General features: G+C 42.5%; 1 protein-coding gene across 1 annotated transcript in view; it reads left to right on the top strand.

Annotated features, from left to right (window-relative positions):
- Positions 1 to 15,666, top strand: part of LOC123742502 (teneurin-2) — a 35,921-nt gene extending 20,255 nt beyond the window's left edge. Inside the window, exon 2 of the mRNA XM_045717389.1 lies at positions 15,283 to 15,666. Within this exon, the coding sequence (XP_045573345.1) occupies positions 15,283 to 15,611 (329 nt within the window). The 3' untranslated portion in view covers positions 15,612 to 15,666. The remainder of the gene's footprint in view (positions 1 to 15,282) is intronic.
- Positions 15,667 to 16,599: the final 933 nt, after the last annotated feature.

Genomic DNA, 16,599 nt, shown 5'->3' with positions numbered 1-16,599 from the left:
AAGAGAAATACGCTTTGTGTGCATATGAAATATTTCTGGGCTCTTTTATTTCAGCTCATGAAACATGGGACCAACACGTTTATATTTTTGTTCAGTATATTTAGCAGTCTTATGGCTTGTGGGTAGAAGCTGTTCAGGGTCCTGTTGGTTCCAAACTTAGTGCTTCGGTACTGCTTGCCGCGAGGTAGCAGAGAACCAGTCTATGATTTGGCTCGAGTCTTTGACAATTTTAAGGGCCTGCCTCTGACACCGCCTAGTTTAAAGGTTCTGGATGGCAAAGAGCTCGGCCCAAGTGATGTAGGCACTACCCTCTATAGCGCCTTGAGGTCGGATGTCAAGAAGTTGCCAGTCAAGATGCTCTCAATGGTGCAGCATTATAACTGTTTGAAGATCTGAGGGCCCATGCCAAATATGTTTAGTCTCTTGAGGGGGAAGAGGCATTGTTGTGCCTTCTTCACAAGGGTGTTGGTGTGTGTGGACCATATTAGCTCCTTGAAAGCGGTTGCTCTAGCCTTTAGCTCAGTGCGGATGTTGCCTGTAAACCATGGCTTCTGGTTGGGGTATGTACGGTCACTGTGGGGATGACATCGTCGATGTACTTATTCGTGAAGCCGGTGACCGATATGGTAAACTCCTCAATGTTATTGGATGAATCCCGAAACATATTCCAGTCTGTGCTAGCAAAACAGTCCTGCAGCTTAGCATCCACTTCATTGGACCACTTTCTTATTGAGTGCGTCACTGGTACTTCCTGTTTGAGTTTTTTCTTGGAAGCAGGAGGATAGAGTTATGGTCTGATTTTCCAAAGGGAGGGCGAGGCAGAGTCTTGTATGCTTTTTGTGTGTAGAGTAAAGGTGATCATGCTGGTAAAAATGAGGTAAAACGGATTTCATTTTCTCTGCATTAAAATCATCGGCCACTGAAATGCCGCCTCTGGTTGTGGATTTTCTGGTTTGCTTACGGCCCTATACAGCTCGTTGAGTGCGGACTATTTACTCTCTTGGTAAATAGTATGGTCTGCAGCTTATCATATGTTATTCTCAGGCGTGCAAAAACTTGAGACTTCTTTAACATTAGAGGTTGCGCACCAGCTGTTAGCAAAGAGACACACCCCTCCTCACTTTGTCTTACCCGAGACTGCCCTCTGGTCTTGATGATGCATAGAAAAACCAGCGAGATGTACAGTGCCTGTACAGTGCCAGAAAATATTCATACCCCTTGACTTTTTCCACATTTCATTGTGTTACAGCCTGAATTTAAAATGTATTAAATAGAATAATTTTATCACTGGCATACAGACAAAACCCCACTTTGACATTATGGGGTAATGTTTTGATTTTTTTTTTTACAAACTAATTAGAAATGAGAAGTTTAAATGTCTTGAGTCAATAAGTATTCTACCCCTTTGTTATGGCAAGCCTAAATAAGTTCAGGAGTAAAAATTAGCTTAACAAGTCACAAAATTTGCATGTGCAATAATAGTGTTTAACATGATTTTTGAATGACTACCTCATCTCTATACCGCACATATACAATTAAATGTAAGTCGATCAGTGAATTTCAAACACAGATTAAACCACAAAGACCAGGGAGGTTTTCTAATGCCTCGCAAAGAGGGGCACCTATTGGTAGATGGTTAAAAGTTAAAAAGCACACATTGAATATCCTTTTGAGCTTGGTGAAGTTATTAATTACACTTTGGATGGTGTATCAATACACCTAGTCACTACAAAGATGCAAGTGTCCTTCCTAACTCAGTTGCCGGAGAGGAAGGAAACCGCTCAGAGATTTCACCATGAAGCCAATTGTGACTTTAAAACAGTTACAGAGTTGAATGGCAGTGAAAGGAGAAAACTGAGGATGGATTGACAACATTGTAGTTACTCCACAATTGTAAGGATCGACGCAGGAGATGAGAAGCAGGTACAGGGAGTGAAGGTTTAATAGCTGACGGACATGAAACGGAACAGGAACAGCGTCTGGACAGGAACACATAACAACAATTAATCCGGACACAGGGAACACCACCGAGGAACAGACAGATATACAGGGGTTAATCAATAAAGTGAAGGAGTCCAGGTGAGTCCAATGAGCACTGCTGCGCGTAATGACGGTGACAGGTGCATGTAAAGAAGGGTAGCCTGTTGCCCTCGAGCGCAAGGGAGGGGAAGCGGAAGCAGGTGTGACAGCAATACTACTCTAATTGAAAGAGTGAAAAGAAGGAGGCCTCTACAGAATGAAAACATTCCAAAACATGCATCCTATTTGGAGTTAGGCACTAAAGTAATACTTCAAAACATTTGGCAAAGCAATTCACTTTTTGTCCTGAATACAAAATGTTATGTTTGGGGCAAATCCAATACAACACATTACTGAGTACCACTCTCCATATTTTCAAGCATAGTGGTGGCTGCATCATGTTATGGGTATGCTTGTAATCGTTAAGGACTGGGGAGTTTAAGAACACAAAAACGGAATGAAGCTAAGCACAGGCAAAATCCTAGAGGAAAACTTGGTTCAGTCTGTTTTCCACCAGACACTGGGAGATTAAATAAGCAGGACAATAACTTAAAACACAAGGCCAAGTCAACACTGGAGTTGCTTACCAAGAAGAGAGTGAATGTTCCTGAGTGGCCGAGTTACAGTTTTGACTTAAATCTACTTGAAAATCTATGACAAGGCCTGAAAATGGTTATTTAGCAATGATCAACAACCAATTTGACAGAACTTGAATAATTTCATGAAGAATAATGGGCAAATGTTGCACAATCCAGGTGTGGAAAGCTCTTAGAGACTTACCCAGAAAGACTTACCCAGAAAGACTGTAATCACTGCCAAAGGTGCTTCAATAAATTATTGACTCAGGGTTGTGAATACTCCGCTTCCTCCTTCGAGTTCCGGGGATTAGAGGCATTTTCATCCAAATCGAAGTTATTTATTGCTGTTCTGATGTCCATAGCTGTTTTTGGTCATAGGAAATGACCGAAAACAGCTATGGACAAACAAAGTTAAGATCAGCGTAAAAAAAAATTAAAAAATTAGGGGCCTCCCGAATGGTGCAGTGGTCTAAGGCACTGCATCACAGTGCTAGCTGTGCCACTACAGATCCTGGTTCGGGAGACTCATGGGGCGGTGCACAATTGGCCAAGCGTCGTCCATGTTATGGGAGGGTTTGGCCGGCAGGGATGATCTTGTCCCGTTGCGCTCTAGCGACTCCGTGGCGGGCCGGGCGCAATGCACGCTGACACAGTCGCCAGGTGTACAGGGTGTTTCTTCTGACACATTGGTGCGGCTGGCTTCCGGGTTAAGCGGGCATTGTCTCAAGAAGCAGTGCGGCTTGGCTGGGTTGTGTTTTGGAGGACGCATGGCTCTCGACCTTCGCCTCTCCCGAGTCCGTACGGGAGTTGCAGCGATGGGACAAGACTGTAACTACCAATTGGATACCACGAAATTGGGGTGTAAAAGGGGTAAAAGTAAAAAGATATATCAGAATTCCTGCTGGGGAACACTTGTTGGCACCATGAGTCTCCATCATTGCCTTTCTGAGGAGAGGGCAAGCAGTGCATCTATGTTTCCATGTAGTTCTGTGAGCAGGCCTGTCCTGTATCTCGTCAGGACTATAGAGACCTCTTCCTCTGTGAAATGCTCTCTGGCTGCTTCTGCCTCATGTATGGCCATGCGGCATTGATATGGTTATCTGTTGAAGTACAGCATCGACAAAAGACTTGGCCTCAGAACACTGCAGCCATGGGTCGTAATCTCGTTTTGGCCCAATGGCCTTCCTGCCTCTACTGGCCCTGTAGTGTGGTATTGTCTCCAGCACAATCCAGGATTTAGAACAAGAAAAAGAGTTGTTCTGTGCTCCTCCAGATCTCTGCTATGAGCTAGCCTTAGTGGTACTCCAGTGGTATAGCGGTTTACAGTGTGTCATTAAGACTGGCTGCATTTCATAAATCTGCACAATGGTTTACTAATGGAGGCTCAGATCTTAGTCAGTGGTGCTTTTAGGAGAGATCTGCGTTGATTTAGCAATGAGCTATTGTTCATGCCAAGGGGAGGGAGCCAGTGTAATTCCAGCTCCACAGTGCGTTTCCTTGCATTTCCAGAGGTGCTATTAGCTTTCTGGGTCCCAGTCAGAACCCACACCAGTGGTTCCCTCATTATTTGTATAAGATGAACGATGCACTGGAATGGGTGCAAATTAGCTTGGATTGGAAAATGAGCATGGTAGGGTACAGTAGCCCTTAATGTCTTCGCCACAACTAAGCCCCTGTTGCTAAGATAATTAGCTTCAAGCCAGTAAAAGCTATTACTGGCTTTGTTCTTCCTCAACCTTTTCATATCTTTTCAGCCATTTCCTTCTGTCTGAACTCAGCTTTTTCTGAACAGTGTAGCAACTTCAACTCCAACAAAAGTTGTTTTAAATGAATAGTTTTTAGACCTTGTCGATGTTCAACTCCTCTCCTTCTCCCAGTCCTCCTACAGCCTACGCTCTACTAACTACATCTCCCTTTCTGTTCCCCCATCCCGCTCCAACTCTGGCTTCAAAACATTTAAACACTCTGCTGCTACTGACTGGAATAAACTCTAACAGGATTTAAAACTCAACCAATTAATCTCCATCCCTAGTTTCATTATCAGTTTACACCACCTGGTTATCCACCCTGTGACTGCTTTTAGAGTCAGTAGATATTATTTGTGTCCCCTGTTTTTTTTTAACACTGTGTTGCAAATATGTCTTTTTGCTTATTCTGTTATTGCATGGAGTGTTTTTGCTGCACAGTTATTTTAGTCAGTCGTTATTGTAAAAGAGAATGTATTGTCAAAGACTTACCTGGTTAAATAAAGTTCAAATAAAAGCCAGAGAGCAATGCATCTTGTTAACCATGAACCTCCAAGCTATTATAGTCCAAATCAGCTGTACATGAAATACTGAGTATACTCATCCTCAGCAAAAGTGCTGCTGGGAGCTCCTCACCAGAGAAGTTAAAAAGGCAACACAGCAATATGTGACCCAATTTGAAAATTGTGATTTTTTTATTTATTTTTTACATTGGATAAAACTAGAGACTCACAGCTACAAAATGTTATATCATACACTGCAGTTGAGGAACAATGGGGAAAGTATTTCACAAAAGTGTAACCCCAACTTTTGAGAAAATGGCCCTTGAATGTTTAGGTGCACCTACTGGAGAGCTCTTGTTTGTCTAGACTTATTCAGCATTGTTCACACCCTCTTAGCAACCAAATATTTCAAGACTAAAAGTGGTGAAAGTAGTAGCCTACAATGAGGAAAACTCCAGATAAAAATACACCATCTATTCCTTGGCCTATATCCTAATCTGACTTTGAAAGTGTCCAGATAAAAATATTGTATAAATAGTTGTATAATTATGAGATGATGTTTACCCAGACACTTGTCTAAATTGATGGGTCATGGGAAAGAAATGCTATAATCACCCCCAAGACACACCTGGCTAACTTGATGGGTCATGTGCTCATTTTCTTTCAAAGTGAAGTCTTTTGTTTAGACATGTAGCTAGCTAGCGAATTAATTAACCATAATCCCAACCCATAGCTACAGTACAAATGGATTGGCATAGCTAGCCACCGTCCATGAAATGCTGGAGTATGAATCTGCAGGTAGCTAAAGCTAACCAACTAGGTTCAATGTTAGCTAGCTAGCTAACATTAGGTAATAACTAGGAATGCATTTACATTTTACATTTTAGTCATTTAGCAGACACTCTTATCCAGAGCGACTTACAGTAATGAATTCATACATTTCATTTCATGCATTTTTTTGCCCCCCTGTGGGAATCGAACCCACAACCCTGGCATTGCACACACCATGCTCTACCAACTGAGCCACAGGGAGTGCAAATGGCTTCCTGAGACATTAATAATATTACTACGCAGATCATACACGTAACGTTCGCTAGCTAGCTAACAGTACACTTAAACTTGTAATGAAAACTATTCCTGACAAAATGATAAACTTATATCTGATAATGTAGCTAGACTCTTACCTGTAGCTACAGCTACAGCTTGTTTAGCCCGTTGTTGTGTCAAGTCACTCCAGTCAACCGTGTGCATAAAGTAACATCAGTCCATGACAACTTTTTCCCACTTTGTCGCTAGAGCCTGCTAAATTCTGGGAAGCACTGTTGTTGAGAGCAGTAGCAACACTTTTACAGTTCTCTATGGCTAACGTTATACATTTTAAAACAGCCGGAGTAGCAAGGATTATCTACTACACATACTGAGCAGTTCATGTGATGGACAGAAGCGTGCTACATGGCAGACCAATCTGAACTCCTCTCTCGGCATGTTCAGCCCATCCATTATCTCAGCCAATCATGGATTGTGGGAAGGTCCCAGACTTTTCTGTGGCTAAACCAACTAGGCTCGTAGTTTAGCAAGTGTATTTGTATTTACAGATGGCATACAAGTTTGTTATTAAGGCACATGAAAGTTCACATGTTGCAGAAGGCATCTCTGCCAAAAAAAGCCTCTACTGTGAAGTAGTGACGTGCGACATACGCCTGTCTTCCTGAAACGAGTCACATGTGACAGTGATGGTGGGAGCTGCTTCCTCATCTGAGAAGATAAGGGAACACAGCAGTATGACGGTGGGAGTGGAACCCTGATACAGTGATGGAGGACTCTTGAGTTCTCCATGGGCTGGAGAATACACTTAAGGAAACGTACTCAAAGAGCAATCTCATGAATAAAAGAGACAGCTGCTCAACAATCAGGCGGCGAGCAGGAGAAGACACTCTGGCATGACCTTAATGGGCATCCATAAGGTTGAAACTCCATCCCACAGACTCTGATCTGACCGAAAAGCAATGCGCCAACACGCTCTATGCGAAGTGACTGAGGATCAGAGAGCATGTTAAATGCAGCAACGAGGACATGATGATGAGGATGATCATTGTCACTGTGTGGACATGGATGAGAGAGATTAGACACTGTACAGCTGATAGATATCGAAGATGTGCCATGAGCAGAGTTTAATAAGAAAGTTTTTGCTCTTTTTGCCTAGGAAATGCAGATAAATGACATTGATTAGAACCAGGCATGCCAAGTCTGAATTCCGCTTGATGTTCAGACTTAAGTGAAACCCATACGTCATTTATGCCTCCAAACTTCTCTCCCCTGCTGCACCTTGTTTTTTTCTCAACTCAAATCAGGGAAAATGCAGTGAAGCAAGAAAGGAGTTCTGGGACAGAAAATGAAAGAAACATATTCAATTTCATTACAGTTATGAGCTTTCATTAAGGTCTGTTCTCCTGTGTACCTGAGAACGGAAGTCATTTCAGAGAAAGCGACTGGGAGTCCACCATTTCAGCTCAGCAGGGACTTTTCTTTGGAACAAAATCTCTGGCATTATTACTTATATTAACAACCCAGACTTGCCTAGGGCTCTCCAGAATTTAGATTTTTGCTATGAGGCTTAGGTTGTTCGTTGTATCATTCTGAGAATAAATTGATTTTGTCACAGGAAATATTGGGTGTCTTTTTCAATCAGCGCTACTCAGCTCAGCCAGCATTACTGGTTCCAAGCTCCAAGCTCCAACACAAATGTTTTTCATCATGTTTGTCACTGGACACGGCCCGTATCGCTGTAGGTTCAGTCATGTGCAGTTAGATCTGACAGTCCTGGTCACCTCAACTAACCCACTCGTGTTATGTCTCTTTCAGACCATAAACAATCTGTCTGTCCTGGTCACCTCAACTAACCCCCTCATGCTATCTCTCTTTCAAACCACTAACACTCATGCTATCTCTCTTTCAAACCACAAACACTCTGTCTGTCCTGGTCACCTCAGCTAACGCACTCATGTTATCTCTCTTTCAGACCACAAACACTCTGCTTGTCCTGGACATGCAGCTCATTTGCATATGCATGAGGCCATCAATCAGGACGTTTGAGAGCCCTGAAAGGAGACGAGTGAAGTAATGTCGTACCTGCTGGCATGCGAACAATGCTGTGTTGCCATAGAAACAGGTCTCTCTACAAATGACCTTGCCTCCTCCTCTCTCCTATTTCAGCACCTCGTTGAAAGGGGCTGTTGGCTCGCAGGGCCTGAGTGTTTGTGGATATGTAAAGTGTGTGCATCAACACTGGGACTGAGGGAGATTCTGGGCCGTGACTAAAATGTGTTTGTCAGAGAAATGACCTTGTCTTTCTCCCTCATTAATCAATGGAAGCTTGGTGTCAAACATCTGGTCTGTATCATCAGTTTTGCACGCCCGTGTTTGCTATTCTGGTTAAACAAAGGTCCAGATAGGTGCTCTGGTTTGGGGGCTTTGTGAAAGAGCTCAGTTGTTTTCAGTTGAGAAATAGAGTGAAAAGGCTTCTGTGACATCACCATTATCATTCTAATTGTATAGTTTTTTCCCACATCTTAGCGTGTGTGAATAAGAATGCAGAAGTTTTACAAATTACAACCATACTAGACGAGATATCCAGTTCGGTACAGTACAGAGAATCTTTTGTGACTGATGGTAGAGTTGTGCTGTCTTCTTGCTTACCCACCCAGCCTACGTGGAGCTGGGTCCCATCGGCATTAGCTATTTCCTGTCAGGTATGCACTACACAGGTATGCACTACACAGGTATGCACTACACAGGTATGTGCCACAGTCACGCTGGACCAGTATCCCCTGCATCTGCCCTTCCTACTCTGCCCCTATCTCTTACTGTACCTGTTGAGTACCAGTAAAGAGCACTCCAGTGTCCCGTCCCAAGTAACCAAACCAACTCCCCTTACCCCTTCTATGGCTGGATCCAGATACTCTTCCCACATTTCGTTGTTTTTATATCGATAGTTTTTACATTAATTGTGTTAATATTTCTATCATGCCCGTGTTAAATGTTGTAATATTTCATACACATCTTACACCATACTAATATCTAATATTCACAATTGTACAAGGTGTCTTGTCTGGAAATCCCAGAGCTTTCGATCTGAGATTATGAGCTGTGTACAATCATCTCGTGTTTTTGCTTGTCTATACAGTACACACATACGTCCACATTGATCATGATTACTTTTCCTTTATGATTGATATATCCATAATTGTACTGTGATACTATTCCTGATATCTTAAAGGTACAGTACAGTATACAACCCTTTTGTCCTTTCTAAGACTGTCCCTTTAATGTTGTTTATCATTAATTCACTGCAGTTATCTATAATGAGTTCATTTTATTAATTGTATTCCTTCTTTTCAGCTGATTGTGAGAGATTGCATTCACAGCATTGTTTTAATTAGTGCAGCGAAAAATTTATTGGTTGATCCTTTTTGCTTCTTATCCTGAAGCTGAAACCATTGCTGTTGTTTTTCTAATTTCAGGTAATTTGTTTTGTCCTGGCACCCATGTCCACTCTACACATGACATTTTATTCAATTAGCAGACGCTCTTATCCAGAGCGACTTACAGGAGCAATTAGGGTTAAGTACCTTGCTCAAGGACATATTGACAAACATTTCACCTCCGTTACTGGCCCAACTCTCTTGACCGCAAGGCTACCAGCCACCTTGCGCAACTAGTGTAGATCACCCATACCTCTTCCTCGGACTGGCTGTCTCAACACATAGTTTAAGTACCTTATTAAGGGATTGTTTATGAGATGGGGGAGGTTGTAGTTTTCACATTGACATGCAGCAGTGCTGCAACTATTAGTTCTCTATCCATTACTCAGAACTGCCACCTTTTCCCTTCTGCCACCAACACATACACCTGGTGGTTGATCCTGTGTGTTTGTGATTTGTTAAGAGCAGAGTCATGTTCCATGTTATTGCTGATGCATTCCTCTTTCCAGAAAGCAGGGCTGTTACGTTGACCGTATTTCTGCCACACCAACAGTCAGGAGTCGTCACGGTAACTAGGCTTCTCCAAAACTGTGTTCTGATTCTGAAGATGGTCATTAGTAGCCTGCCAAACTTGCTAATGGCCAGTCGCTAATGGCCGGTACTCAGCGCTCTATTGTCTCTCTAATCACTCTGACATCAATGCAAACGCAATTAAAAATCAAATCAAACACTTCATGAGAGCCCTAGCATTCAGAGTTTGAGCGGAATAGGATCACCTGTTGCGAAGGGAGAGACAGCTCCTCATAGCTGTTTGATGCATGGAGTTAAATACATGTTCCTGTTGCGCAACATTTCTACAGGCTATGCTATGCAATTGTGTGAGAAAAGAGTTTTGATGGCCTCTATTAAAAAGAGGAGGATTCCATCAACTTTCCATAGGCTAGGCCTACTATATTTATATCTCACTTTACCTAATATTAAGTACATTGCTTTTCTTTACAGCCTACTTGGCTGGCATGAAAATGAACCGCAGGAAAAGCGTCCTCCATTGGCTATTCAAGTGCATAGGGATGACGTCTTTTTATCCCTCTGCCCCGTGTTCCGACAGGTACATGATAATGGACCAGTCGAAATCAAAACTAATTTCACACATATTATTTAGTATATGTAAAGACCAGTGCTTAATTCGTAAATCGGGAGGTGCCAGAACCAAATGTGAGCTCAAGGGGAGGGGGGGGGGGGACTGGGGTGACCTGGAGGGCTCTGAGGTACCGGAACGCATGAGATAAAAAAGTCACCTTTTATAATAAGGCATTGCATGCATATCATCACATTAGTGGCATAGAGCTGTAGAGTAGAGGCACTTACAGAAGTTGCACACATGGAGAACATTTTTAGCAGCCTAGGATCCTGTAAAAAAGTGTCCTTTTTAAAAACGCCTTTCATGCAATTCTAAGTAATTTTACATCAAATAAAATAACATTTTATTGGTCACATGGTTAGCAGATGTTAATGTTAATGCGAGTGTAGCGAAATGCTTGCGCTTCTAGTTCCGACGGTGCAGTAATATCTAACAAGTAATCTAACAATATCACAACAACTACCTATTACGCACAAATCTGAAGGGGTGAATGAGAATATGTACATATAAGTATATATGTACATATAAGTATATGGATGAGCGATGGCCGAGTGGCATAGGCAAGGTGCAGTAGATGGTTTAAAATACAGTATATACATATGATATGAGTAATGTAAGATATGTAAACATTATTAAAGTGACATTGTTTAAAGTGACTAGTGATCCATTTGTTAAAGTGTCCAGTGATTGGGTCTCAATATAGGCAGCAGCCTCTGAGTTAGTGATTGCTGTTTAGCAGTCAGATGGCCTTGAGATAGAAGCTGTTTTTCAATCTCAGCTTTGATGCGCCTGTACTGACCTCGCCTTCTGGATGATAGCGGTGTGAACAGGCAGTGGCGAAGTGAAGTGGAGATGTTGTTTCCTACCTTCACCACCTGGGGGCGGCCCGTCAAAGTCCAGGACCCAGTTGCACAGGGCGGGGTTGAGACCCAGGGCCTCCAGCTTGATGATGAGCTTGGAGGGTACTATGGTGTTGAATGCTGAGCTGTAGTCAATGAACAGCATTCTTACATAGTAGGTATTCCTCTTGTCCAGATGGGATAGGGCAGTGTGCAGTGAATGGCGACTGCGTCATCTGTGGACCTGTTATGGCAATATGCAAATGGGAGTGGGTCTAGGGTGGCCGGTAAGGTGGCGGTGATATGATCCTTGACTAGCCTCTCAAAGCACTTCATGATGACAGAAGTAAGTGCTACGGGGCGGTAATCATTTAGTTCAGTTGTCTTTGCCTTCTTGGGTACAGCAACAATGGTAGCCATCTTGAAGCATGTGAGGACAACAGACTGGGATAGGGAGCGATTTTAAATATGTCCGTAAACACACCAGCCAGCTGGTCTGCGCATGCTCTGAGGACGCGGCTAGGGATCCCGTCTGGGCCAGCAGCCTTGCGAGGGTTAACATGTTTAAATGTTTTACTCACGTCAGCCACGGAGAAGGAGGGGGTGCCCCCACGACAGGAGACTGGCAGAATCTTTTTTAATATCGCACAAATTATCGAAATACTTTGACAAACTGAGAATCTGAGATCAATAAAAACAACCTTGTCTTGAATGCGCCAATAGCCAATAATCAATAGCCCATGTCGGTGGAGACACACATTTTGTAGGCTACAATATGAGGAGGAAATAATCGTTCTAAAAAATGCTTTCCATTTTCACTGACTCTGATGCGCAGCTCGCTCGCCGGTGACGGTCGACGCGTTCGTGTCAAAAGCTGATCTCTCCCTCTCTTTCTCACTCTCTCTTTCTCATTTTACTTTGTCAAACAATATTTGAAAGTCAGTGGAGTCTGCTGAGGGGAGGACGGCTCATAATAATGACCAGGATGGAGTCAATGGAACGGTATCCAACACCTGGTTTACATGTTTGGTGCCATTTCATTTATTCCATTCCAGACATTATTATGAACCATCCTCCCCTCAGCAGCCTCCACTGTTGAAAGTTGATAAAAAAATTTGGTAGCCTTCAGACAGATTAGTCTACTCTTTTCAGCAAGAGCCATTTGCCTTCCAACCTGTGTTTTCACACAATTGTATTTGAAATATTGCTAAAGGCCTGTTTTGTCTGCACGCTGTTCACTGACAGACTTGCCACACATTCCCAACTGTAGGCATGCCTTGTTATTGGGTTACATACCATTCACAGCTAGGCTATTTTTAAAGAAGTTGGCTATATGTACAGACCAGATTAAATTGAGAATACTGGGTGAGAATATTATCAAGTGCTCATCAAATTGTGAATGAGAGACTGATGAAGTGTGTACAGCCTGCGAGATAAACAGAGCAGAGCGCTTCCCTTTCAAGCAACTTTATTCAAATCGTAATTTGTTGCATCATTTAGCCTTAGAATGTATTAGAAAACAAAACATATAGCCAAATATTTGTATCACATCTAAAGTTGCATAAATAACTCAGAATTAAGCATATAGGAGGACCTGTTTATTTCTTAAACACTCAACACAGAATAGCCGCATGTGCACACTCCCTCAAATAGTTTGGGGAAAAATATTAGTCGTTTTAAAATGTAGACGTTCCGAAGGTCCGTATCAGTGGCTTGTAGGCTATGCATGGCAGCCGGAGATGCTAAACACATTTACAGACTTGCTCAAATGTGTTGGTACCCTGACAGCTCATTGAAATAATGCTTCATTCCTCCTGAAAAGTGATGAAATTAAAAGCAATTTTTTCATATATACTCGCATGCCTTTGGTATGTCATAGAATAAAGCAAAGAAGCTGTGAAAAGAGATGAATTATTGCTTATTCTACAAAGAGATTCTCAAATGTCCTGGACACATTTATTGGTACCCCTTAGAAAAGATAATAAATAATTGGATTATAGTGATATTTCAAACTACTTTGTTTCTTTAGTTAGTATCACACATATCTCCAATCTTGTAATCAGTCATTCAGCCTATTTAAACGGAGTAAAGTAGTCACTGAACAGTTTGGTATCATTGTGTGCACCACACTGAACATGGACCAGAGAAAGCAAAGGAGAGATTTGTCTGAGGAGAAAATAATAGACATTGCATTGTAAATGTAAAGGCTACAAGACCATCTCCAAGCAGCTGATGTTCCTGTGACAAGAGTTGCAAATATTATCAAGAAGTTTAAGGTTCATGGAACTGTAGCCAACCTCCCTGGGCGCGGCCGCATGAGGAAAATCGATCACAGACTGAACGGAAGGATAGTGTGAATGGTAGAGAAAGAACCAAGGTTAACTGCCAAAGAGATACAAGCTGAACTCCAAGGTGAAGGTACGTCAGTTTCTGATCACACCATCCATTGCTTTTTGAGCAGAAGACCCAGGAGGACTACACTTTTGAAAGAAAAACATAAAAAAGCCAGACTGGAATTTGCTAAAATGCATATTGACAAGTCACAATCCTTCTGGGAGAATGTCCTTTGGACAGATGAGTCAAAACTGGAGCTCTAAGTTCACAGACGAAAAAAAATGAGGCTTTCAAAGTAAAGAACACCATACCTACAGTGAAACATGGAGGAGGCTCGGTTATGTTTTGGGGCTGCTTTGCTGCGGTTGGCACAGGGTGCCTTGAATCTGTGCAGGGCACAATGAAATCTCAAAACTATCAAGGCATTCTGGAGCGAAACGTACTGCCCGGTGTCAGAAAGCTCTTTCTCAGTCGCAGGTCATGGGTCCTCCAACAGGATAATGACCCAAATCACACAGCTAAAAGCACCCAAGAATGGATAAGAACAAAACATTGGACTATTCTGAAGTGGCCTTCTATGAGTCCTGATCTGAATCCTATCGAACATCTATGGAAAGAGCTGAAACTTGCAGTCTGGAGAAGGTACCCATCAAACCTGAGACAGCTGGAGCAGTTTGCTCAGGAAGAGTGGGCCAAACTACCTGTTAACAGGTGCAGAAGTCGCATTGAGAGCTACAGAAAATGTTTGATTGCAGTGATTCCCTCTAAAGGTTGTGCAACAAAATATTAGGTTAAGGTTCCCATCATTTTTGTCCATGCCATTTTCATTTGTTTTATTATTTACAATAATATGTTGAATAAAACATCTAAAGCAAGGTCTGACTCCTATTAAATATGGAATAAACAATGGTGGATGCAAATTAGTTTTGTCAGTTTCAAGTTATTTAAAAGAAAATTGTGCCTTCATTTTTTTTTGTAGAGGGGTACCAACAAATTTGAGGACATCTGTATGTTAATTAATGGTCAATTAACGTGAGGCTGGCAGTTATTTGAATGACAATCACCAGCTGACCAGATATCATGACCGCCACAGCCCTACTCCCCCAACCCCCTCAAACTTCACATAATACTATCACTTTAAAATGGTATTTATTTAAATTCCTGCTGCCCGACCATGCTTAATGCACCCCTGTTTTCAATCAATCCTTTACAAACCATGGGGTATTTTGTCATATAACCTGGACCATTGGTATATCTCATCTCTTTATTTCTGTCATGTGTCATTTCTCACTCTTTCACATCTCTCTGACAATGGAACACATCGACCAGTCAGACAAATGTGTCATAATGAAAATGACATCTCTGGCCCATTTCCCACCATTGATTTCATTGCTTATCTTCAGATCTGCATAGTTGGTTTTCTCTTGGTTTTATTCCTGGAGTTTCTAATATAGCTCTTTGTATATAGTGCGGGTTCTGAGCTTGCATATGGTGCCCTTTATCTCAGATGCTGTTTTTAAGGAAATGCAAACATTAACACACCTAAATGTCACTTCTCTTTTTATGCCTGCTTTAGCTTGCCAACCCCAAGAAATCTCCTAGAATAATATGTCTGGTTTAACTGGGTTGTTGCTGTTCTCAGGGAGCTTCACGCTGGCGGAGCTGGGAGTGAGTGACCAACAGGCCCAGACCCAGACCCAGCACCAGGCTGCCTACCACTCCTCTCACTCGGAGCTGGGCCTGCTGCAGCGGGGCTACTCCCTCAGCGCCGGCTCCGATCCAGACTCCGACCCGGAGGGGGTCATGTCCCCGGAGCGCGCCGTACAGCTGTGGGGGGGTCACGCGATCAAGTCCCGCCGCAGCTCGGGCCTCTCCAGCAGGGAGAACTCAGCCCTCACACTCACCGACTCCGACAACGAACACAAGTCTGACGACGAGTCAGGTAGGACAGAGATTGGGGGAAGGACGTAATAATGAAGCCGAGAGGGAAATGTGGTGGGGGTGGAAGTCTTCCTCCCTCTATCCCCTTACCTAAAACTATAACCCCTACCTAATACTACCTAACCACTACCCAATACTACCTAACCACTACCCAATACTACGTAAAACTATAACCACTACCTAATACTACCTAATACTATCTAACCCCTACCTAATACTATCTAACCCCTACCTGATACTACCTAATACTACCTAACCCCTACCTGATACTACCTAACTACTACCTAATACTACCTAACCCCTACCTAATACTACCTAACCCCTACCTAATACTACCTAACCCCTACCTGATACTACCTAACTACTACCTAATACTACCTAACCCCTACCTAATACTACCTAACCCCTACCTAATACTACCTAACTACTACCTAATACTACCTAACCCCTACCTGATACTACCTAATACTACCTAACCCCTACCTGATACTACCTAAAACTACCTAACCCCAACCTAATACTATCTAACCCCAACCTAATACTATCTAACCCCTACCTAATACTATCTAACCCCTACCTAATACTATCTAACCCCTACCTAATACTATCTAACCCCTACCTAATACTATCTAACCCCTACCTAATACTACCTAACCCCTACCTGATACTACCTAATACTACCTAACCCCTACCTGATACTACCTAATACTATCTAACCCCTACCTAATACTACCTAACCCCTACCTAATACTACCTAACCCCTACCTGATACTACCTAACCCCTACCTGATACTATCTAACCCCTACCTAATACTACCTAACCCCTACCTGATACTACCTAATACTACCTAACCCCTACCTAATACTATCTAACCCCTACCTAATACTATCTAACCCCTACCTAATACTATCTAACCCCTACCTAATACTATCTAACCCCAACCGAATACTATCTAACCCCAACCGAATACTATCTAACCCCAACCGAATACTATTTAACCCCTACCTAATACTATTT

Source organism: Salmo salar, chromosome ssa04, assembly GCF_905237065.1.
Source record: "Salmo salar chromosome ssa04, Ssal_v3.1, whole genome shotgun sequence".
Lineage (NCBI taxonomy): Eukaryota > Metazoa > Chordata > Actinopteri > Salmoniformes > Salmonidae > Salmo > Salmo salar.
The sequence above is the reverse complement of the archived record's forward strand: the minus strand, read 5'-3'. Positions and strand labels throughout refer to the sequence as shown.